At 51.3% G+C, this 25,701-nt stretch overlaps 1 protein-coding gene across 4 annotated transcripts in view; it reads right to left on the reverse strand.

Annotated features, from left to right (window-relative positions):
- Positions 1 to 613: 613 nt before the first annotated feature.
- cenpi (centromere protein I) overlaps positions 614 to 25,701 on the reverse strand; it is a 150,182-nt gene continuing 125,094 nt past the window's right edge. For 3 of the 4 annotated variants that reach the window (XM_072505452.1, XM_072505453.1, XM_072505455.1), the window contains 3 exons: positions 9,696 to 9,929; positions 8,135 to 8,173; positions 614 to 1,462 (listed from right to left, as the gene is read on the reverse strand). In XM_072505452.1, coding sequence (XP_072361553.1) covers positions 1,355 to 1,462; positions 8,135 to 8,173; positions 9,696 to 9,929 — 381 coding nt within the window. In that variant the 3' untranslated portion in view covers positions 614 to 1,354. The remainder of the gene's footprint in view (positions 1,463 to 8,134; positions 8,174 to 9,695; positions 9,930 to 25,701) is intronic. The other variant, XM_072505454.1, reaches the window with a different exon arrangement.

A 25,701-nucleotide genomic window follows, 5' to 3' on the forward strand; every position in this document is an offset into this window, starting at 1 on the left:
AATGGGCGGTAGAGGTGCGGTCAGTGGTGGGGCAGATGGATGCAGTCTCGTATAAGGGGACTGTCGTTGCCACCCCTTCCATTCGCGGCAGTTAGATACTCCACGAGTCCGGTGGTGGTATCAGCACTGAGGTTTGGAACCAGTTTTGACAGCACTTTGGGAGGTTGTTGTTTTATTTTGGTGGGGAAGGTGGAAATGGGAGGCGGGTGCCAGGGTGGCTGCGAGCTGAGTGGGGTGTGTTGGTTGGGGGGAGGTGCTGGGTGGGGTTTGTTATCCGTTGCCACGGTTGGCTTTTGTATTTTTCTGATTGTGTGTCTTTAAAATGATTTCAATAAAATATTTTTAAAAGAGAATCCTACAAATGTTCTCTTTGTTCAAAAGTCTTTCAAATTGTATTTACATGCTACATTTACGAGTAACTGGAATTGAGGAACAATAAAATGTTATTTATTCTTTAAGTAATAAAAAAGACTCTTTGCACTATGTTTTAAGATTAAGAGGAGTGTAAACACATATAATCGGCTGTAAGGATCCATTTCAGAGACTACTTTGAACAATTGTTCGGAGGATCTTATCTCGAATCTGTGACACCTCAAGAAGAAAAATACTATAATTGAAATTATATGCATCATAATAAAAAATGCAATTTCTTTATTTGCTCATTACTTTAAACACTGGAGGCATTGGTAAATAACATGAAAACATGCTCAGCAAGCCTACTTTGTAGATGCCCAATGAAGGGATGCTCTACAGTTGTGTATTCCAATTGTTTTTGTAGAGCAAGAAATTATTTCAGAAACTTTTTCCAATGGTCCACTGTGCTTGAGGAAATAAAGCAGAACACTAAATGCAAAGCCAACATTTTACTGACAAGTTAGTGGTTCAATTATTTACAAACACAATGTTAAGGGCCTTTCATGATGATTATGTTGTTCAATACCATTCTCGATCACTCTACATTTTGTCTGCTAGTCTTCTCTATTTCTTATTTAATGTTTAACGCATATTTCAATAAATTACCTGAAATGTGAAACAGTCAATGTTATCTGGTGTCTTTGTGAGCCATCCTTCTCAGCTGTTCTGGATTATTATAGTAGTTTATTGCAACACGGCACTTTAGCTCTTATACATCTCGTGTTCTGTGGGTTCCTGATAAGTGCAGTGAACTTGTTTGGCCAATGCGCTCGGATTAACATATGTACCAGTTCCTCTCTATTTAACACTCTTCCATTATTTATACATAATATTATTCAAGAAACAGCTGGGCATCTTATGCACTTGGCAAAAAGCAGGCAGATGCTGTGAAATCTCTTATTCAAGAATAGTACAGTTCAGTAGTGTAATTTCTTGTAGTTTAATGTTCTGAACTGGACGCGGTGTGTAGGCAGGATTCAAGGAAGTGTTTAAGTCCATCAAGCTCTTGGTCATACAAATACTCCACATACCAGTTCCACGCATTTCCCTATCCAAAAACAAACGATACAGTTAAAAGAGATTCCATAGGATGCAGCTCTGTCACAGGATAAATCACAGGCACAAATTAGTAAAATTCTTTATGATCCTGGTACTTGTAACGTAATTTCTTAGGTATATGTAACTGTAGTACTTTACTCTTACAATGTTAAACACTTGTGTTAGAAATAAAACAAAAAAGAAAGACAAAAAGGATATGGAGGAAAAAATGCAATGAGATAAATAAATCACATACAGGGTTGAGAGAATAAAACTATGGGGAAGAGAAATAATGTGGGGGTGAAAGAATGACGCAAAGAAAGTGAAGATCGAAAATGGGAGAAAAAAGCTCACATTTGTATTGCACCTTTTAAATCCTCATACCTTAAACTCCAGCAGTGAAATTACTATAAAAATATAGTTACTGTTATAACGTGGCAGCCAATTTGTGCAAAGAAAAGCCCCATAAAGAGCAACCAGCTAAATAACTAGACCACAACTTTCATAGTGATGCTTGTGGAAGGATGTGTTAGCTGGGACACTAGAACTCTTCTGCTCTTCTAAGAGTTACTTGCATTTTTTGCTCTTTTTAATTATTTGTGGGAAGTGGGCATTCGCTTGCAAGGCCAGTTTTTATTGCCATCCTAAATTACCCTCAAGGTGGGGGGGGAGCTATCATCTTGAATCACTGTAGTCGATATGATTACGGAATAGTAATATATTTCAAAGTCAGGAAGGTGCTATCTGTGAATTGGAGGGAAATGTGGAGGTGGTATTGTTTTCCATGTGGCTGTTGCTCTTATCCTTCTTGATGGTAAACTCTCCCTGAGTTTGGTAGGTGCTGTCAAAGAAGCTTTGACAAGTTACAAGAGTGCAGCTTGTAGATAATACTCACTGCACCAGTAACATAGAATATACAGTGCAGGAGGAGGCCATTCGATCCATCGAGTCTACACCGGCCCTTATAATAATAATTGAAAAGAGGACCCTACCGAAGCCCACACCGCCACCCTATCCCATAATCCATTAACCCTACCTAACCTTTTGGGACACTAAGGGCAATTTAGCATGGCAAATCCACCTAACCTGCACATTGTTGGACTGTGGGAGGAAACCGGAGCAGCCGGAGGAAACGCACGCAGACATGGGGAGAACATGCAAACTCCGCTCAGACAGTGACCCAAGCTGGGAATCGAAACTGGGTCCCTGGAGCTGTGAAACAACCGTGCTAACCACTGTGCTACCGTGCTGCCCAGTGGTGAAGGAAGAGAAAGGTGGTGGATAGGGTGCCAAACAAGTAGATTGCTTTGTCCTGGATGGCACTCAGCTTCAATATTGTTGAAGCTGCACTCATCCAGACCAGTGTAAGTACTCCGTTACACTCCTGACCTATGCCTTGCAGGTGGTGAAAAGGTGAGTCAGGCGAGTTACTTGCTACAAAATATCCAATGACAACCACCACAATGTTGTGAGATTCAGTGATGGTAATACTAATGAATGTCAAGGCAGGTGGTTAGACTGTCTCTTGTCGGAGATCGTCATTGCCTGGCATTTGCATGGTTCAAATGATACTTTCACTGTCCGAGAGAATTAGAAGAGCAGGTATGTCGGCAAATTTCACAGTAGTGTAAAACTAATAGGATAGTGATAATGGGGGAATTCAACTTCCCCAATATTAACTGGGGTAGCCATAGTGTGAAAGGTTTAGAGGGAGTGGAATTCTTATTGCACCCAGGAGAGCTTTTTAAGGCAGTACATAGAAGGACCTAAAAGAGAGGGGCATTCCTAAACTTTTTTCGGTAACAAAGGTGGGCAAATGGTTAAAGTATCAGTGGGGGAGCATTTTGCAGACAGTGATCTTTAGATTCAGGGCGGCGCAGTGGTTAGCACTGCTGCCTCGCAGCACCTAGGATTGCGGGCTCGATCCCGGCCCCGGGTCACAGTCTGCATGGAGTTTGCACATTCAACCAGTGACTGCGTGGGTCTCACCTCACAAACCAAAGATGTGCAAGTAGGTGGATTGGCCACACTAAATTGCCCCTTAATTGGAAAAAAAAACAAATTGGGCACTCTAAATTAAAAAAAAAATCTCTGCTGGATTCAAGATTGTTATATAAAAGGACGGATGGGCCTGAGATCAAAGTTCTAAACTGGGGAAAGGCCAATTTTAGATATGTTCTGGCCTGAGTGGACTGGGAGCAGACACTTTAAGGTAAATCTATGACAGAAGAGTGGGACACATTCAAGAAGGAAATAGAGAGTACAGGGCCAACATGTTCCAATAAAGAAAAAGTGTGGAACCAACAAATCCAGTGAACCCTGGGTATCGAGAGATCTACAGCATTGGATTAAGAGAAAAAGGGAAGCTTATGGCAGTTATCGAGGGCTCAAAACAGCAGAAGCCCGAGAGTATAGTGTGTGCAAGAGGGAACTTAAAAAGGAAATTAGGAAACAGAAAGGGGACATGAAAGGATACTGGCAAGTAAAGTAAAGAAAAATCCTAAATTGAGATACAAGTACATTATGGGTAAAAGGGTAATTAAAGAAAGAGTAGAGCCCATTAAGGACCACAGTGGTAATTTGTGTGTGGAGCAGAGGATGTGGATAGGGCTCTAAATGAATAATTTGTTGTCAGTATTCACTTGTGAGCTTACAGTGTGGGTAAAGAAAGCAGGGAGAAGGACTGTTAAAAAATTAAAGAGATTAACATAGATTGGGATGAGGTTCTGAGTGGTCTGGCAGGCTTAAAAGTAGACAAATATCCAGGCCAGATGAATTGTATCCCAAGCTGTTGAGTGAGGCAAGGGAGGAAATAGCATGGGCGCTGGCAATAATTTTCAATTCCTCCCTGGACAGAGGAGAGGTGCCAGAGGACTGAAGGATAGCCAATGTGATACTGTTATTCAAGAAGGGAGGAAGGGATAAACTTACTGCAATTGTATAGGGCAATCATGGAGAGCATCAGCTCCATGCAGGCAGGGAAGGCACCGGGACCCAAAGGACTTCTATAAAAAATTTGCACCAGATCTATTCCCACACCCAAGGGACATATTCGCAGACTCGCTAGCGAGAGGCAATCTAACAGGCCATGATATCGCTGATACCCCAAAAAGACAAAGACTCGATGGAATGCATTTTTTGCTGCTCAATGTAGACGTGAAGATCCTGGCCAAGAGACTGGAGAACTGCGTACTAGAGGTGGTCGCTGAGGACCAGATGGTCGAGTGGAAGTACCTCTGAGGTACTGGAGCAGTTTGGGCTAGGAGCAGGGTTCACCTCCTGGGTGAAAATCCTGTACAATGCCCCCAGGCAAGCGTTCGAACCAACACCACTAGCTCTGAATACTTACAGCTGCACAGAGGCACTCGGCAGGGATGCCCATTGTCCCCACTCCTGTTTGCCCTAGCAATTGAACCCCTGGCGATCGCATTGTGAGATACAAAAAGCTGGAAGGGTATCCAAAGGAGAGTCAGAGAGCACAGAGTCTCACTCTATGCGGATGACCTGCTCCTCTACATCTCAGAACCACAGGAAGGCTTGAGAGCAATCATGCAGCTCCTGCAAGAGTCTGGAACCTTCTCGGATTATAAACTTAACCTGGGCAAGAGCGAGGCATTCCCGGTGAATCCAAATGGGTAAGGGACAGAGCTGGAGAGACTCCCATTCAAATTAGCCCAAAACAAATTCCACTACCTGGGGATACAAATAGCCCGGGATGGACACAGATCCACAAGTGGAATCTGACCAGGCTGGCGGAGGAAGTGAAAAAGGACCTACAAAGATGGGGCATGCTCCCGCTCCCCCTGGTAGGGAGGGTGCAGATGATCAAAAAGAATGTACTGCCGAGGTTCCTCTTCCTGTTCAGATCTATACTGATCTTCATCCCCAAGGCCTTCTTCCACAGCATAGACAAAATGATCGTGCTGTTTGTGTAGGTGGGTACGAATCCAAGAATCCCCAAATCAACACCGCATAGGAGAAAAGTCATGGGCGGCCTGGCACCACCGAATACTACCACTGGGTAGCAACGGCAGAGAGAGTGAGAGGATGGATACGCGAACACCACGGAATGGGTGAGGATGGAGGAGTGTTCCTACAAAGGAATGACCCTCCGGGTCCTCGCCACGGCAGCGCTCCCCCATCGCCCCCCCCCCCCCGGAAGAAACACACATCCGGCCCAGTGGTGATAGTCACACCAAGGACATGGAACCGGAAGAGGCAACATTTTGGTTTGACCAAGATGTCCCCCACCTGCGGAAACCATAAATTCCCAGCCATGCTCGACACCACTTAACATGCTAACATTTAGAGAGTTTTACATGGGAGACAAGACTAGCGATACTGAGCAAACTGACGGAGGACCTGGAACTACCGACAGGACAAGAACTTAGGCACTTTCAAGTAAAGCACTTTCTCCGCAAAGTGATGGTCGGATACCCCAGCGCCCCGAGAACCACATTGCTAGAGGGTCTGATAAACAAAGACAGTAAGGAAGGGGGAAACTGCAGGAAAATCTATGGACAGCTACTGGACAGGGTGAGATTGCCACTGGACAAAGCCAGACGAAAATGGGGGGGGACGAACTGGGGACAGAGTTGGGCTGGGGACTCTGGAGCGAAGCACTGAGCAGGGCCAACTCCACCTCCTCCTGCACAAGGCTCAGCCTCATGCAGTTTAAAGTGGTGCACAGAGCACATCTAACCAGAACCCGAATGAACAGGTTCTTCCAGGAGGTGGAGGATAAATGCGAACGGTGTCAGGGAGGCCTGGCTAACTACACCCACATGTTCTGGGCTTAACCCTAACTTGTAGGGTTCTGGACAGCCTTCTTCGAGGCATGTCCAAAGTCGTGGGGTGAGAGTGGAGCCGTGCCCAAGAGTGGCAATCTTCAGGCTATTAGAAGAGCCAGGACTACACATGGGGAAGAGGGCCGATGCCCTTGCTTTAGTTTCCCTAATCGCACGCCGGAGAATCCTGCTTGGCTGGCGATCTGCAGCACCACCCGCAGCTGTAGACTGGCTGGCAGACCTAGCGGAATGTCTCCATCAGGAGAAGTCCAAGTACACCATCCGAGGGTCGGAAGAAGGTTTCCTCAAAGCATGGCGGAAGTTCGAGACGGGGGAGATACACAACTCTAAGAGGTACAAAGGGAAGGGGATGAAGCGAGGAGGAAACCTGGGAACCACAGGACGAAGTGGGGGAGGGGGGGGGGGGGAGAAGAGAATGGGACGGGAAGCACACACCCCCACCCCCCATCCCGAACCCACAAGGTCTGCAACAGAAACCAGAAGGGGGGGGGGGGGGGGGGAAAGAGAAAGGGGAGAACAGGAGATCTGGGGCAGAACACCCAGAACAAAAGAGGGGGCTGCTGAGGAAGGGACTGGGAGGGGGAGGGGAGGGTGGGAGAGACATCAAGAAAGATTGTATGTACACAAGAACTGCATAAACTGTAAATATCGGACACAAAGTTCCATTATGTAAAATTGAAAATGCCAATAAAAATATTTTAAAAAAAGAAGGCATATGGTATACTTGCTTTTATTAGCCGAGGCTTAGAGCTTAAGAACAAGAAGGTTATGGTGGAACTGTATAAAACACTGGTTAGGCCACAGCTAGAATATGGCATGCAGTTCTGGAATCCACATTATAGGAGGATGTGATAGCACTGAAAAAGATGCAGAGGAGATTTACCAGGAAGGAGGTGATAGCATTGGAAAGGGTGCAGAGGAGATTTACCAAGATATTACCTGGGCTGGAGAGTTTTAGTTATGAAGAGAGATTGAATCGACTTGAATTGTTTTCCTTGGAGCAGAGGAGATGGAGGAGAGATGGCACACTGGGCTAAATAGCTGGCTTGTAATACAGAACTGCAGCGCAGGTTCAATTCCCACTCTGGCTTCCCCGAACAGGCGCCAGAATGAGGCGACTAAGGTCTTTTCACAGTAACTTCATTGAAGCCTACTTGTGAAAATAAGCGATTATTATTATTATATGATTGAGATGTATAAAATTATGAGGGACATTGATAAAGTAGACAAGAAGAAACATTTCCTCCGGTTGAGGGATCAATGACCAGGGCAGCATAGATTAAAGTAAGGGGCAGGTTTAGAGGGATATGGGGAAAAACATTTTTACCCAGAGGGTGCTGGGAGTCTGGAGCTCGCTGCCTGAAAGGGTGGTGGAGGCAGAGACCCTCATAACATTAAAAAAATATTTAGATATGCACTTACAATCCCAAGGTATACAAGGCTATGGGCCAAGTGCTGGAAAATTAGATCAAAATAATTAGGTGGTTATTTTTGACGCGATGGGCCGAAGAGCCATGTCTGTGCTGTATGACTCTTACGTGTTACATACACACAAGAGGGCAATTAGTTTGATGCTTTAATATCTCATCCTAATGGCAGTGTGTTGTTCAAACCCACAACTTCCTGACTCTCAGACAAGAGTGTTACGACTGAGTCAAGGTGGACGAGGGTTAAAATGTATAACTTGGGGAAAGGAATGGAAAACAAGAATATAATGGAGAGGCACGAGGTGGCATGATAAAAGACAGGAGTCAGGAAACGGTAGAGACAGGAGGCAGAGAAGGAAGAGAAAGTAAATGTCTGAACCACGAGATGGATTGATCAAATCTCATTTTCTCATCGATATTCTTTGGAAATACATCTATTTAGCATACCTGTATTGCATGCAATTGCTTCTTTCCACTGGGCCACTGCTGCAAAAAACAAAGAATAATATTGGGGTTATCAAAATTAAAACTATCAGCATCTTATTTAGAAGTTTGATTCTCAATTTAGCATGGCCAATCTTCCATCTAAACTGCACATCTTTGGACTATGGGAGAAAACCGGAGCACCCGGAGGAAACCCACGCAGACACGGGAGAATGTGCAGACTCCACACAGACAGTGACCTAAGTCGGGACTTTGGAGCTGTGCTACCGTGCAGTACAAATTACGTGTGGGAGATAGAATCAATAAAATATATTTAAATTATACTTAAAATTCTCTCCCATAGCATTAGAAATATCACTAGTAGCAACCAATGTCATAAAACAAACAAACACAAAATTTGCAAACAATTGCATGTCAGAAAAAAATAACCAACTTCAGCCATTAAAATCAGACGGTCCCAATTTTTACGAATCAAGAACCACTGTTGGGGTGGAATACATATAGCAAACAACTGGCTCCTGACAGTACAATGACAGAGATGAACTGTTTATATCTGAAAGAGTGTTGCCATCAATAGTTACTCTCCGCCAGCCAGGCCAGAGGGCTACAACAGAAATTGAAGGGAGGAAGAAACAAAATTAGCACAATGAAAGAACTAAAGAAACTGTACAGAATAGCTTCAGTGTGTGGTGAAATTTAGAAGATGAGCAGATGAAAAAAAAGAGGAAAAAAAAATGATGAGTAAATTAGACTGACGTTGAAATCACCAAGGATTATGAGTGCAGAGACCGGATGAGGAAGATGGAACAGATATTTCAGCAAGAAAGACAATGGTGGGGCCCTACAGGGTGGTGGCAATGAGACATTGAAGGAACAGCAAGAGAGATAGAGAATGCAATGCTCAAATGAAGATGAAGTGTCAGAGATTAAGTAGACAGCTAAAAATGAGATTACAACAGAATACTTTATGTCTCAAAACAAGATTTCTGTTGGATATAAATATCTCAATATTACTTTAAATATTCTAGCCCATCTGGGGCATAGCTTCATGCCACCTTTATCAACATATCTATCCAGGGAGTCTACAAGTTTTCCTCAAGGAATTACTGATTTGTACCAATAGTAAATTAATTTCCTTTTGCTCTATATGTAGGCAAGTACATAAGAATCAAAATTATACAGTAACATATCAGTAATTGAGAAGTTCACAGATACACGCCCAACTTTAGATCATTCCATAGAACCCCTACAATGCAGCAGGAGGCCATTCTTCTCAAGTCTGCACTGACCCGCCGAAAGAGCACTCTATCTAGGCCCACTCCCACAGCCTATCCCTGCGATTGGTTATGGCCAACCCACTAACCTGCAAGTCTTTGGAGTATGCAGCCTTGTATGCAAGGTTGCAACTATTGTATCATTTTGTCGTTCAGCAATAATATTGCCAGATAATGACAGGGCTGCACTAGCACAAAGAGAATAAAACTCACTGGCACAAATCAATTTGCTGTAACACTGATTCTCTGTAAACTTTGCAATTGGGTCTTAGTTCACAATCAATGCCTACCTTCTGGATAAAATTTATGGCATGCCCCATGAGTGCTGGATGATTAACAATTGTAAAGCTGCTCACAAAATCTGGAACCCTTGTCTGTACTAGCAGATTGTGTTCAATTCCAATACCCATCGGGTGAATATCTTGTTCAAAGTTTCTTGACGTCCACAAGCAGCTGACTGCAGCCTTCATAAGTGTGTTGTATTGTTGAAATGCTTTCCTGTTCACCCTCAAACCTATATGCACCTGAAATACATTTAGAATAGATACATTTGGAATGCCAGTATATCAAATTCTTCACCCAGATCTGATTCAATAAAGGTTCTGAATTAAAATTGTGCAAACACATTCAGACAAATGAACAGTATATAAAATGCAACATCTTAAAATTAAACGTACGTAAGGCAAGCTCATACTTAAATGAACGTGATCACTCCATGCAAATTAAAAGTAACTTTGCTCGGTGGGCAATATTTATGCATGGATTGCTCTACCAATAAATTGTACCTAGGTAATTTAAAAAAATGTTTATGAATGTTTTATATTCGATACGTACCTCGTGGCACTCACACCTTCCACTCCTTCAGGCAGGCCCACTATTTGCAGATTCTGCATCCTCGAGGTATTCTCCTGCTCCTCCACCTTTGCCCTCAATGTTTTACAAAGGTCCCCTAGGAACCCCACCTCCGCCTCCAGAGCCACCACACGATTGGTGTGGTTCGAGATCATTCCTTCGATCTCCCGAATCTGCGACCCCTGCACCGCCAAACACTTCTCTAACTATTCCAACAAACTCTTCAGGAGTGCCACGGCTCCTTCGATGGCCTTCGAGCGATCCTTTCCCCCTCCGCCATCCTTACACTGGTTGCTGCGCCATAGATTTCCTCCAACTCTTTGGCCAGGTCTCTCACTGTCTTCTGCCGGGTTTGATAACGAGCGGACATGCCATTCCTGGGGGAAACTTCTTCTTCAATCTTCAACTACCCCATTTCATCAAAATACCACCCAATATCGTGTAAAAAATGTCTTTCCTGTGCCTTCGAGCAGGAGCTGCCACTCACACCATGGCTCGCCTGGATGAAAAGAAAACCCCAAGGGATGCCTGAACTTACCCAAAGACATCCACCACCATCCATACAATCCGCCATCATAGAAAGGATACAAAGAACAATCCCTCTCTTTAACAGATCAACTGCAGATTAACCAACCTCACCTCAACATTCGCTATGAGTCAAATCCTCTCAGTCTAATAGCTCTAAAAAGAAAAAAAAAGAGGCCCAAAGGAAAAAACTAAATCTGAAGAGTCAGGAGGAACCCAACCATCTCAGGATACATAACACAATGACAAGGAGTAGTAGAACTTTGAACAGACCGCATTTCACATAACCGACTCAATATGATTGTTGCTAGAACAGGATAACAGATGACACACACCCTCATGCTCTCATCCCGCATATCCTTGCAAGAGAAAAGACAACAACAAATAACAACATAAATCACAAGGGATAATGTCCTGGATTATAGAAGAATTGCAGAGCAATGACACCAGCTATGTTGCTTGATAAGGCATTGGCTAAGTCAGGATCAGTGAACACTCCTCAAGATCTCTCAAGGATTCCAACGAACAAAGCACGGTAGCATAGTGGATAGCACAATTGTTTCACAGCTCCAGGGTCCCAGGTTTGATTCCGGCTTGGGTCACTGTCTGTGCGGAGTCTGCACATCCTCCCCGTGTCTGTGTGGGTTTCCTCCGGGTGCTCCGATTTCCTCCCACAGTCCAAAGGTGTGCAGGTTAGGTGAATTGGCCATGATAAATTGCCCTTAGTGTCCAAAATTGCCCTTAGTGTTGAGTGGGGTTACTGGGTTATGAGGATAGGGTGGAGGTGTTGACCTCGTGTAGGGTGCTCTTTCCAAGAGCCGGTGCAGACTCGATGGGCCGAATGGCCTCCTTCTGCACTGTAAATTCTATGATAATCTATGATAATCCTTTCCACCATGCTGTTGCTCCGACATTCAGGTGACCACAGCCTCGCCCCCAGACAGGGGAACAACTTGACTCACTCAGCCACCTCCAACTCTCCACGACAAACATTGAGAGTAGGGTAATATAGGACCAGTGGTCGGTAGCTCAACCTACCCCTGGCCTCGAAGGCCAGATACGTTGTGCTCCATTGAATCTGATGCAACAAGCCTCTAAATCAAGATTACTAAAGCATAGCAGCCAATTTTCAAACTCAATCAAGAGCTTACCTCCCCACCAGGAATCAGGGGCGGGATTCTCCCCTACCCGGCGGGGTTCCAGCATAATAGAGTGGCGGGAACCACACCGGCGTCGGGCCGCCCCAAAGGTGCGGGGGGCCAAGCCCTCACCTTGAGAGGCTAGGCCCGCGCCGGAGTGGTTTCTGCTCTGCTGGCTGGCGGGAAAGGCCTTTGGCGCCGCGGCAGCCGGCGTCGAAAGGTCTTTGCCGGGCGTCGCATGCGCGGGAGCGTCAGCGGCTGCTGACGTCATCCCCGCGCATGCGCAGGGGTCTCTTCCGCCTCCGCCGTAGTGTAGACCATGGCGAAGGTGGAATAAAAAGAGTGCCATCACGGCACAGGCCCGCCCGCGGATCGGTGGGCCCCGATCGCGGGCCAGGCCACCATGGGGGCACCCTCCGGGCCGGAGAATCGCCGGGGGTGGGCCCGCCGACCAGCGCGGTGCGATTCCCGACCCCGCTGAATCTCTGGTGGCGGAGAACTCGGGACACGGCGGGGGCGGGATTCACGCCAGCCCCCGGCGATTCTCCGACCCGGTAGGGGGGGTTGGAGAATCGCGCCCCAGGTTCAGACACCCCTTGCCTGGCTCCTACCTCCAGAACTTGTTCGGATAGACGACACACCATGCAGCAAGCAGGATCTCGATGACCGATCTCGACGACACAAAGGTGAGCCCTTACTTGAGAAAGTGCTCTTTCGAATGCAAGAACTCTCTCATTGCCCTCCACTTTATCCAAACCTCACAAATTTTCAAAGTGAGCTATTACGACCTGCACTGCAGAGATCGACATCCAGAACAACATTTTCAATGGTGGTCATCATCCGGATGCATGTCACAGCGCCGAAGCAAGAGCAACGACGACACTGCAAGCTGGGCCTCACCCGAGCCCACACCAACCGCCACAATCAAACAAGGATTTGTGCGGTTTATCTTGGCTCGTCTTCAAAAACACCAAATATGCATCTGCCTCCAGGGACGTAACGCAAACCATGGGCGTCATTCTCCGACCCCCCAGAGGGTCGGAGAATGGCCGTTGGCTGCCGTGAATCCCGCCCCCGCCGGTTGCCGAAGGGAGAAAAGTCGGCAGGGCGTTAATGGCGCCGCTGCCGCGGAGAATGTCACGGGTCTGCGCAAGGCAGCCGATTTTCGGCCTGCCGATATTCTCCCTTCCGGATGGGCCGAAGTCCCGTCGACGTGATGACCGTTCACGTCGCCATGAATCAAACCTCCTTTTCATCGGCGTGACCCGGTGCACCAGGCTCACGCCGACCAGCGTGGAGGTGAGTGACGGCCTGGGGGTTGGCTCTGGGCAGGCAATGGCGTGGCCGCAGTCTGATTGCGTGAGGAGAGGTGTGTCTCGGGTTGTGTGTGTGTGTGTGTGCGGCGGGGGGGGGGGGGGGGGGTGGTTAGAGTAGGCTGGGCTCCGGGGGAGTGCCGGGAGGGGGGTCAGTGCCGGGGTGGAGGTTGGGGGGGGGGGGGGGGGGGGTCCGTGCCGGGGTGGAGGTTGGGGTCCGTGCTGGGGTGGAGGTTGGGGGGGGGGGTCCGTGCCGGGGTGGAGTCCGTGCCGTGCCGGGGTGGAGGTTGGGGGGTCCGTGCTGGGGTGGAGGTTGGGGGGGGTCCGTGCTGGGGTGGAGGTTGGGGGCCGTGCCGTGGTGGAGGTGGGGGGGGGGGGGGCTGTGCCGTGGTGGAGGTTGGGGGGGGGGGGGGGTCCGTGCCGTGGTGGAGGGGTCCGTGCTGGGGTGGAGGTTGGGGGGGGTCCGTGCCGGGGTGGAAGTTGGGGGGGGGGGGTCCGTGCTGGGGTGGAGGTTGGGGGTCCGTGCTGGGGTGGAGGTCCGTGCCGTGCCGGGGTGGAGGTTGGGGGGGGGGTCCGTGCTGGGGTGGAGGTTGGGGGGTCCATGCTGGGGTGGGGGGGTGTCCGTGCTGTGGTGGAGGTTGGGGGGGGGGATCCGTGCTGGGGTGGAGGTTGGGGGGGGTCCGTGCTGGGGTGGAGGTTGGGGGGGTCCGTGCCGTGCCGGGGTGGAGGTTGGGTCCGTGCTGGGGTGGAGGATGGGGGAGGGTCCGTGCTGGGGTGGAGGTTGGGGGGGGTCCGTGCCGTGCCGGGGTGGAGGGGGTCCGTGCCGTGCCGGGGTGGAGGTTGGGGGGGGGGGGGGGTGTCCGTGCTGGGATGGAGGGGGGGGGGGGGGGTCCGTGCCGGGGTGGAGGTTGGGGGGGGGTCCGTGCCAGGGTGGAGGTTGGGGTGGGGTCCGTGCTGGGGTGGAGGGGGTCCGTGCTGGGGTGGAGGTTGGGGGTCCGTGATGGGGTGGATGTTGGGGGTGGGTGGGGGGTCCGTGCTGTGCCGGGGTGGAGGTTGGGGGGGGGGGGGGGGTCCGTGCTGGGATGGAGGTTGGGGGAGGGTCCGTGCCGTGCCGGGGTGGAGGTTGGGGGGGGGGTCTGTGCCGTGCCGGGGTGGAGGTTGGGGGGGGGGGTCCGTGCCGTGCCGGGTTGGAGGTTGGGGGGGGGGGTCCGTGCCGTGCCGGGTTGGAGGTTGGGGGGGTGTCCGTGCTGGGATGGAGGTGGGGGGGGGGGTCCGTGCCGGGGTGAAGGTGGGGGGGGGTCCGTGCTGGGGTGGAGGTTGGGCGGGGGGGGGTCCGTGCCGGGGTGGAGGTTGGGGGTCCGTGCTGGGGTGGAGGTTGGGGGGGGGGGGGGTCCGTGCCGAGGAGGGGGATGGGAGGGCAAGTGAGTTGGTCCACCTGGCCAGGTGCCAGCCTCCAACAGTTGGACCCATGCGGTCCATGCCACCCGGCTGAGGGGAGGAGGGGATATGGGCAATGACGACATGTCGTCGTTCCCCTCCCCCCCACCAGGCTGTCATGTTTTCAGATCATCCAGCGATGTTGGCCGCCGTGGTGGCAGCCGCTCATGTCTATGTTGCCATGGATGAGGAGGAGGAGGAGGAGGAGCGTGCCAGAGAGGCGGCGCAGGCTGCCGCAGAGGGGCAGGTGGCAGCCGCCCAGGCTTTAGGGACACCTGACCGACAGGACGAGGAGGGGGAGGAGGACGTCGCGGCCCCACGGCAACGGAGGCACCCGAGGGCGCCCCGTGTGTACCGGCCCCGGCAGTCATACCAGGACCTCACGGACCGGGAATGCAGGAGGAAACTCCGGATGAGCCGGGAAACCGTGGCACACATCTGCCACCTGCTGGCACACCTGTCACCGCGTGGCACTGGCAGGGGACACCCTCTCCCCGTGTCCGTCAAGGTTACGGTGGCCCTGAACTTTTATGCAACGGGGTCATTCCAGGCACCGAGTGGGGACCTGTCCGGCATATCGCAGACATCGGTGCACCGGTGCATCCGGGCAGTGACAGATGCCCTATATGCCATGGCGCACCGCTACATCCGCTTCCCCGTGGACTGGGCCAGCCAAGATGCCCGGGCCGTGGGCTTCTCTGCCGTTGCCGGGTTCCCCATGGTCCAGGGCGCGATCGATGGGATGCACGTCGCCGTGCGGCCACCTGCAGATAACAGGGCCGTGTTCACTAATAGGAAGGGGACCTATTCGATGAACGTACAGGTGGTCTGCGACCACCGCATGATGATCCTGCACGTCTGCGCCCGTCACCCAGGCAGTGTACACAACTCATTCGTGTTGTCGCGGTCATCCATCCCCGACATGTACGAGGGACGCCATCCCCGGCTGAGGGGCTAGTTGCTGGGCGACAGGGGCTACCCATTGCGATCGTGGCTGATGACGCCTATACGGAGGCCACGCAATGAGGCGGAGAACCGCTACCATGATGCCCATGTAGCGACAAGGGGAGTGATCGAGAGGTGCTTTGGTGTGCTGAAGTTGCGTTTCAGGTGCCTGGACCTCTCTGGGGGCGCCCTCCAGTATCGGTCAGATAGGGTCGGCTGCATCATTGTGGTGTGCTGCGTCCTGCACAACATAGCCCAGCAGAGGGGCGATGTGCCGCAGGCAGAGGAGGGCGGAGTGGAGGAGCAGCAGGAAGAGGCCCAGTCCTCCCCAGATGAGGGGGATGGGGGCAATGGTCAGGGCAGACGGGGTAGACACAGGCGGGTGGCTGTCCACCGTTACCGGCTGGCCCAGCGGGCACGGGACAGACTGATAGACGCCCGCTTCACTGACTAGATGGGAGTGGGAATCGGGTAGTATGGCCACAGACCGCACACCATGGCAACAGCCGACCACCCACACCCCCCACCCATCCACCCACCCAGCACCCTCACCCCCCTCCCCAACCCCACCCACCCCACCCGCATGCACACCAGCCCCCCCCCCCCATTGCCGATCCACCTGCGGCACAACGGGCCGGGCTCACACAGTTGCGGGTGGACGCGTGTCTATCGCAGGCCATGGAGGATGATGACAACCCGCCCTGCGATGAGCTCCTGGCTCTACATCGTTGGACTATGTCTGACCCATGGCCACAGTACCACCATCCACCCGGACCATCCCTGCAGGCGGCTGTGACACTGCAGCGCACGGTCCCGTCCTCTGCCCGGGGGATGTTGATGGCGGCCCAGGGGGAAGGGGGCAGACTCACCTGGGGCTGAGGTAAGACCACCCCTCACACACACACTTGCGCTCAACGTACATGACACCCCCGCACACTTTGGACAGAGCACAAAGGCAGCTTCGGTAGGTGTAACATTGACTTTAATAACCAAAGGAGTTCATGCACGTGCCCTAGCCCCTAAAACTCATCTGTGCCCTGCACCCGTGCCAACTTACTCAGTGTCTAATTGTTTGGCCTTACGGGCCCTTTGACTACGTCTACGTGGTTCCCCAGACGGTACAGCAGAACTGGAGGTGGACTCCTGTGATTCCTGCCCTCTGACACTGGATCCCTTTGGCGGCCGTTTCCTGGGGCGTCCGGGCCTAGATGGGCGAGGCTGCGGCCCGGGCGACTGGGATGGCGAGCTGCCAGCCTGTCCTGCCCGTTGCCCACCCGATGCACCTGGGACGGAAGGGGGGGGGGGAAAGAGTCCGAGGTGTCGCGGTGTACCGGGACCTCCCCTACAGAGGGAGCCGGGACGGACCACACCACCTCCTCCTCCCTCAGGGTGCCCGATGGCCCCCAGGCCTCTACATGGGTGGGGGATGCGAACGGACTGGCCATCCGACGCCCCCCGACATCAGGCGCTGCCAGTCCTGGAGGCCCGTGCTGGTATCGACAGGGGTCTGCAGGTTTGCAGCCATGGAGCCCAGGGGGTTGGCAAACCCTGTCTGTGACAGTGCGACGCTGGCTCGCACATGGCCACTGGCGCCGATGCCCTCAGCGATGGCCTGCAGAGACTGGGCCATGGCCTGCTGAGACTGGGCCATGGCCTGCAGAGACTGGACTATGGCGTTGAGCGCCTCTGCCATCTGGCGCTGGCACTGGCTCATGGCCTCCTGTGAGAGGGCAGCCATGTCCTGGGCCACAGACGCCGCCTGCACGGAAGGCCCCAGGCCTCGCAAACCGTTCCCCATGTCTGACACCGTCGCACCCATTGCCTCCACCGCGGACGCCACCCGTGCGGTGTCAGCCTGGGTGGCACGCATGACCGGCACCACTCCCAGCTCCTGGACGCGGGTGGACTCCTCCACCTGCGACCGCAGCCGCTGCAAGCCGCCCGTCACCCTCTTCGCTCGTCTCCGGGTCGGTGGTTGCATCAATCTATGTGTGGGTGTGGTAACTGCAGGAACCCGGGATCCATCTGGGCGGCAGATGTTCGCTTGGGCTGGGCTGCCCTCCGACCGCCCGGTCCCTCTGCTGCTCCTACCTCCACCTGCTGTACCGGGACGGCTGTGTTGTGCGCACCAGTGAGTGTACCAGACGCCTCATCACTAAAGTGTCCAACCGTGGTGAGTGTTTCTGCGATGGTGGAGGGTGTTGGTGACAGCAGTGACGTTGTGTCGTGCTCTTCGACCCACTCTGAGTCCATGGCACTTTGGGGTGGGGGTTCGTCTCCACCCATCCACTCTGAGTCACTGTCCGGTATTTGGTCTTCCTGGGTATTGCTGTCCCGGGTAGTGGTGTCCCGGGTAGTGGTGTCCCGGGTAGTGGTGTCCCGGGTCGTGGTGTCCCGGGTCGTGGTGTCCCGGGTCGTGGTGTCCCGGGTCGTGGTGTCCCGGGTCGTGGTGTCCCGGGTCGTGGTGTCCCGGGTCGTGGTGTCCCGGGTCGTGGTGTCCCGGGTCGTGGTGTCCCGGGTAGTGGTGTCCCGGGTAGTGGTGTCCCGGGTAGTGGTGTCCTGGGTAGTGGTGTCCTGGGTAGTGGTGTCCTGGGTAGTGGTGTCCTGGGTAGTGGTGTCCTGGGTAGTGGTGTCCTGGCTCGGATGTGACGGGGGCCTGTGGCTGCCCCCCTCGTCACTGGGTGGTCGCTCCCGCAAGTGACGGGGGTGTCGTCTCCCTGTTGCTCCAGGTCTCTCTGTCTCCCATGGTGTGCGAGGGGCATCCTGCGGGCGTCGCATGCTGGAGGGTCCGGGTCTCTCCGTCTCCCATGGTCTCCGAGGGGCATCCTGCGGGCGTCGCATGCTGGAGGGTGCGGGTCTCTCCGTCTCCTGTGGTCTCCGAGGGGCATCCTGCGGCCGGTGTGCATCTGCGGGGATGGGTGCCTGGACGTTTGGTCCTGCGATACACAATGAAGCATGCATGGTTAGACATCAGGCAGTGATCAGGTGATACGGGCGAGGGGGATATAGGGGAGGGGGGGATATGGGGACGGGCTGTCGGTGGCTCACTCGCTAGTACGCCCCCGACCTCTGCATCAGCAACCTCCCGGTCCTCAGGTCCGCCAGCCAGTTCCAGGGCCCTTTCCTCGTGTACGGTCAGTGGCCTCTCATCAGCGGGCCCTCCTCCAGTCCTCACATGCTCCCTATTGTTGTGTGCGCGCTTCTCCTGTGGGGGGGGGCAGGGGTAAAAGGCAACAGTGTTAGGCAGGTATATGAATGCACGCCATCGGTTGCGCGTGCATTGCAGAGGTTAAGGTTAGGGCTGGATTCACTTGGGAGGGGGGGATATGGGGGATATATGGGGGAGGGGGGATATATGGGGGAGGGGGGATATATGGGGGAGGGGGAGATATGGGGGAGATATGGGGGAGGGGGGATATGGGGGAGGGGGGATATGGGGGAGGGGGGATATATGGGGGAGGGGGGATATATGGGGGAGGGGGGATATATGGGGGAGGGGGGATATATGGGGGAGGGGGGATATATGGGGGAGGGGGGATATATGGGGGAGGGGGGGATATATGGGGGAGGGGGGATATATGGGGGAGGGGGGATATATGGGGGAGGGGGGATATATGGGGAGGGGGGATATATGGGGGAGGGGGAGATATGGGGGAGGGGGAGATATGGGGGAGGGGGGAGATATGGGGGAGGGGGGAGATATGGGGGAGGGGGGAGATATGGGGGAGGGGGGAGATATGGGGGAGGGGGGAGATATGGGGGAGGGGGGAGATATGGGGGAGGGGGGAGATATGGGGGAGGGGGGAGATATGGGGGAGGGGGAGATATGGGGGAGATATGGGGGAGGGGGAGATATGGGGGAGATATGGGGGAGGGGGAGATATGGGGGAGGGGGGAGATATGGGGGAGGGGGGATATGGGGGAGGGGGGATATGGGGGAGGGGTGATATGGGGGAGGGGGGGATATGGGGAGGGGGGATATGGGTGATATGGGGAGGCTCACCCTGCCTGCTCTGACGAGGTCGTTCACCTTCTTGTGGCACTGGGTGCCTGTCCGTGGTGTCAGGTCCACAGCGGTGACGGCCTCTGCCACTTCCCTCCACAGACGCCGGCTGTGGCGTGGGGCAACTCTGCGGCCGTGCCCGGGATACAGGGCGTCCCTCCTCTGCTCCACCGCGTCCAGGAGCGCCTCCACATCGCGTGACTCGAACCTCGGGGCTGAGCGACGGCCAGTCATCCAGTCGGGTGTTGCGGTCGGGTGGGGGGGAGCAGTCACGGCCCTTATGAGCCGTCACGCCGTGCAGCGCGTATGACGCTGCACGGCGTGAACCATTGCGCAAGCGCGGATCCCGTTACTTCGCTGCTAGCCCATTTTGGGCCGGAGACTATCGACCCATTTTTCCGACGTGACGCAAGTCGGATTTGCGCCGTTTTTTCGGATTTGCGACTTTCCGCCGATAACGGAGAATTTCGCCCCATGTATACCAAGAAAAAATGTGAAATGTGCACCAGGATAAAATAAATGATTACATGATGAGCAGAGACAGAGCTCTCAAAAATGCAACCGTTCCCACATCACGTGACTAGGTAATTTCTCATTCACTAAATTTATCAAACAGCTGTATAATATAGTAATTCCAGCTTTACCTGGAAATTTACTACGGAACTGTTGATCCGAATAATGTATTGGCAAAGGATTCGTCAAAGCATCTTATATGGTACACTCAACAACAACATGAAAATACTAATACAAAGACAAAATACTCTTCCTTAAATTTGCAAAATAAACAGAACAATGCTAGAAATTGTCATTCTTCCCAACTGCTGCATATTTCCAGTATGTTATGAATACAAAGCTGAAAATACTCAAGTTTTAAGGACAACTTCCTAGTAACATTTAGCTAATGGAGTTTCTCAAGGTGAATCAGAATATTCTATTTTATCCATTTAATAGAACGTACCATCAGCATCACTGATTTGTGGCAGTATCAAATTCAAGGGCCCTGTCCATTCTTCCTGACAACATCTGTTATGGGCCAGTTTCTCCTGCAGGGACACAGAGGGCATCGGGGGATGGCAGACAGCCGTTGGTGTCACTACTGTGCATGGGTGGGATGGGCACAACAACATGGTAGTAGACAGGGGGGGTGCCAGGTGCATGGTCGGTGGTGGGGAGGGGAAAGATGTGTTGGTGACAGGTAGGACTGGTGCCAGGGGCTGATGCTAACTCACCCGGTGGCGGCAGTTCAACTTTGTGCGACACGGTGTGGCAGTCCTCCTGGTCATGATCCCAGTGCTGACGGCCGCTGCTACTTCCTCCCGGACGGCACTGGCTGCTCTGTGGCTGACCCGCCAAGCCCCTCGGAGGAACAGGGTATCCAGCTTCGACTCCACCGTATCTAACAATCTGGTCAGGACTGCATCTCCAAATCTTGGAGCCGGTCTCCTTGGTGGTGTGGCAGCATGCTATGTGGAGTTTGCTCTGCAGGATCGGTTTAAGTGCTGCTCCCCCTCGTTAGCGGGGAGCTGGTGAGCACGGTCCTGGCGAATCAGTCGGCTTGACAGTCATTTGCCGCGTGAAACCCATGGGGCCTCGTTAAGTGTTGGGTACCGGCGATGGGTATGTCAGGAAGGACATGCACTGGAGCGGGTCCAGCGGAGATTCACACGGATGATCCCAGGAATGGTAGCCCTAACATACGATGAACGTCTGAGGATCCTGGGATTATATTCATTGGAGTTTAGGAGGCTGAGGGGAGATCTAATAGAAACTTACAAGATAATGAATGGCTTAGATAGGGTGGATGTAGGGAAGTTGTTTCCATTAGCAGGGGAGACTAGGACCCGGGGGCACAGCCTTCGAATAAAAAGGAGTCACTTTAGAACAGAGATGAGGAGAAATTTCTTCAGCCAGAGAGTGGTGGGTCTGTGGAATTCATTGCCACAGAGGGCGGTGGAGGCCGGGACGTTGAGTGTCTTTAAGACAGAAGTTGATAAATTCTTGATTTCTCAAGGAATTAAGGGCTATGGAGAGAGAGCGGGTAAATGGAGTTGAAATCAGCCATGATTGAATGGTGGAGTGGACCCGATGGGCCGAATGGCCTTACTTCCGCTCCCATGTCTTATGGTCTTATGGCCTCGCCGGGTTGGCTATTGGGAAACTCCCAGCGTTTCTCGCTCGCTACCATACTTGGAATGAATTTAGTTAGATCTCGCCCCTAGCCTGAAAGGCAGGCAGGACAAAAATGGCTGAAGAACTGATATGTGCACTACAAGCAAAACTTTAAACAAGACACATGCAAGTTTATTCCTCACAATTGAAGTGTTGGGTACTCTGCTACACAGACGAACCAACACGGTTGCGAATGGTACAACGCAGTTTTATTTCAAACATCTATTTACACTGGTAAACTGTTTACGGAGGTTCGATCATGACCCTTGATTCTGTGGACCTATTCCTAATTCTATCTTGTAGTGGCACTCAGCACATGGTGGATGTCTGAGTGGCTTGTAATGAGCTCTGTGCCCTGAGCTGTCTCCTGCTCGAGTGCCCAGGAAGTGTCGTGTTCCCTGTTTTGTACTGTGTATGCTCTTGCCTGTGATTGGCTGTCGTGTTGTGTGTGTTGATTGGTCCGTTGATCTGTCCATCAGCATGTATGTATGTATGTATGTGCTATGATGTTTACCTGAATATCATGACAACAATGAGGACGCATGTTTAAAAACAAAGTGCATCCTTGATTGTGCGACAAGTAGCAAGTGTCTCACTTACATAAACCAACTATATATTATCGATATCAGGCCAGTTGACAATGCAAATGAAACAAATCAACTGGGTAGGAAATTAGTTAATTAAGTAGCAGATCTGAGGAATGAGTCAGCAACCACAAATTTAATAACAGTCCTCTAATAGCAACAGCAAAACTCGCCAGTATAGGTTTTTCACAAAGAAATTAAATGATACAAGCTGCTCAGTATCTCCTGACTTATTCTCCGTCCTACAGTATAGCTACTGCTAGGGGGCCTATAGACTATTCCGACTAGTGTCTTCTTTCCTTTGTTGTTTCTTACCGCCACCCACATAGATTCTACATCTTCAGATCCGAGTTCATGTCCTGCCATACTTTTCCATCTTGTATCCCAACACCATTTCCTTCCTGCTTGTGCTTGCAAAAAGTCGCATACCTCTGAATATTTAGTTCCCAGCTTTGATCTCCTTGCAACCATGTCTCTGTAATGGCTAAAAGATCATATCCATTAACCTCAATTTGTGCCATCAGTTCATCTATTTTATGCTGAAAACTGCATGCATTTAAGAGCCATTAATTTTGCTTTCCCCCCATAATATTTGACCCCTTTGACCCTATTTGATGCTTTTGTTTTATTGTTTGCACACCCTGTCCCTTCTTGTCACACTCTGGGTCTCATTACCTAAATAGCTGCCTTGCAATGTTGCCATATCCTTTTGCATTGTAAACCTACGTATCCCCACTCCAGAACCATTCCACCCTCTATTTAGTTTAAAGAAAAAGTGGTGGCGAATCGCATCTTAAACCACAACAGTTCCTGTGGTGTTGGTACACCCATAGCAATGTTAGGGAGGGAGTTCCAGGATTTTGTCTCAGTGATAATGAAGGAACGGCGATATATTTCCAAGTCAGGATGGTAAGTGGTTTGGAGGGAAACTTCCAAGTAGTGGTGGTTCGATGTGGTTGTGGGTTTGGTAGGTGCTGCCTAAGAAGCCTTGGTGTATTCCTGCAGTGCACCCTGTAGATGGTACACTGCTGCTACTGTTCATCGGTGGTGGAGAGTTTGAATGTTTGTGGAAGAGGCGGGAATTACGACTACAACGGGGTTCTCCTGCTCGCCAAATGTGTGCTGTCCTCCAAAAAGACATGTTCAAGACTTCCCGGAGGCATCCATGGTCAAAGCACTGGCACATGATTGACTTTGTCATTGTCCGATCCAGAGACCGAAAGGATGCCCTCATCACCAAAGCAATGACCAGTGCAGATGACTGCTGGACAGATCACAGGCTCATCCACTCCTCTATGTCCATCAAAAGCAGGGGAAGATGAAGAAACAGCTCAGAAAAAAGATCAGTGTTGAGTGGCTTCAAGGGCCAAGCATGCGAGTGAACTTCCAACAAATTCTTCTCCAAAATCTCCAAAAGTCCATTCTGATGGAGTGGAGGAAAACTGGAAGAGCTGAAGACAGCCATGAAGAAACCATCGGCTACAAGACCAGAAAACACTAAGACTAGTTCAACAATAATGACCACACCATCCAAAACCTCATCGACAAGAAGAGGAAAGCTCTCCAGGCCTGGCAAAATGACACAACCAGCAAGAAAAAGAGGAGAGCTTATCAATTAGCCACGGTGGAGGTACAAAGAAGAACTAGGGAAATCAACAAATGGTGGACTGAGCAAGTTAAGGAGCTGACAAACATGACACCCGGGGCTTCTTCAGTGCCAAGGCAATATAAGGACCCAATACCCTAGGTCTCAAACCAGTGCGGAGTAAGAAAGCATCAGCCTTCAATGGAGAGAATACATCAAAGTACTCCTAAACCATGATACACTCACAGATGAGCATGTGTTTGAAGAAATCTCCCAATTCCCCAAAGATGATCTTAGACTCCCGCCAAGCATGGACAAAGTCAAACACATGAAAAATGGAAAAGCCATAGGAGTGGATAGGATCCCAGCGGAGACTTTCAAATTTGAAGGAGAAGAGATCACCTGTGATCTCCATCAGCTGTTGCTGAAAATCTGGGACACAGAAGAAATTCCTGTCGACCACAGGTATGCTGTCATCACCACAATCTTCAAGAATGGAGACAAAGCGGATTGTGGGAGCTACCGAGAAATCTCCCTATTCTTCTACGCCAGGAATATCATCGTCCAAATCCCAGTGTCCGAAGAAATCCTTCCGGAAAGCCTGTGTGGCTTTCGACCAAACCGTGGAACAGCAGACATCATTTTCATTGCTCAGGAACATCAAAAGAAACGCTAGAAACATCATCAACCACTCTACATGGCCTTCATCACTTGACTCGGTCAATCAGGAAGAGCTATAGAAGACCCTGTCAAAGGCTGGCTGACCAGAGAAATTCATCAACATCCTCCGACTCCTCCAAGACAAGATGTGGGCCATAGTCCTCACCGACGGAAATAAGACAGAAACCTTTGAGGTCAAGCAGGGATGTGACATCGCCCCCCCCCCCAAAAAAAACCGATCTATCCATCTTTGTAGCCATCTTCCTTCAGCTCGCCAAGAGCAAGCTTCCTAATGGAGTGGACATAGTCTACAGGATTGCTGAAGAACCTTTCAACCTTGCCCAGATCTACTTGGGTGAACCTCCTGATTGAAGTAACGAGGATACCAGATGGCAAGCGGAAGCCCGGAAAAGGATCCCAAGAAAGGAATACCAATGATTTAGAATTTAAGGACTGATCCCACCTCCCAGAAACACCTGCCAAGTGTGCGGTCGAAGTTACGGCTCTAGGATCAGGCTCATCAGCCATGCAATAACCCACAGAACCCATGACCAGTAACAAGAGTTTCTTTGGTGGGCAATCATACTCGCTAGCGAGCGCTTGCCCGAAGAAAAAGATCCTTGACCAATAACTGTAACCAGCAGTACAAAATTACAATTTACCTTTATGGCAAGTTAAGAAGTGAATTATATATTTCAAACAATGCTGTACTGCTTCTCCAGTTGTTGACCAAATGTCAATAATAACTCAATCAGTTTACTTAAGACAATACCATGCCAAATTAAGTTATCTAAACAATATAAATCCTGATTCATTTTTACAAATGGTTCAAACCTCAAACAAACTTGGGCGGCATGGTAGCACAGTGGTTAGCACAGTTTCTTCACAGCTCCAGGGTCACAGGTTCAATTCCCGGTCTGGGCCACTGTCTGTGCAGAGTTTGCACATTCTCCCAGTGTCTGCATGAGTTTCCTCTGGGTGCTCTGGTTTCATCCCACAGTCCAAAGATGTGCAGGTTAGGTGCATTGGCCATGCTAAATTGCCTTTAGAGTCCAAACAAAAGGTTAGGTGGGGTTACTGGGAT

This window comes from Scyliorhinus torazame, chromosome 5 (assembly GCF_047496885.1).
Source record: "Scyliorhinus torazame isolate Kashiwa2021f chromosome 5, sScyTor2.1, whole genome shotgun sequence".
Classification (NCBI taxonomy): Eukaryota; Metazoa; Chordata; class Chondrichthyes; order Carcharhiniformes; family Scyliorhinidae; genus Scyliorhinus; species Scyliorhinus torazame.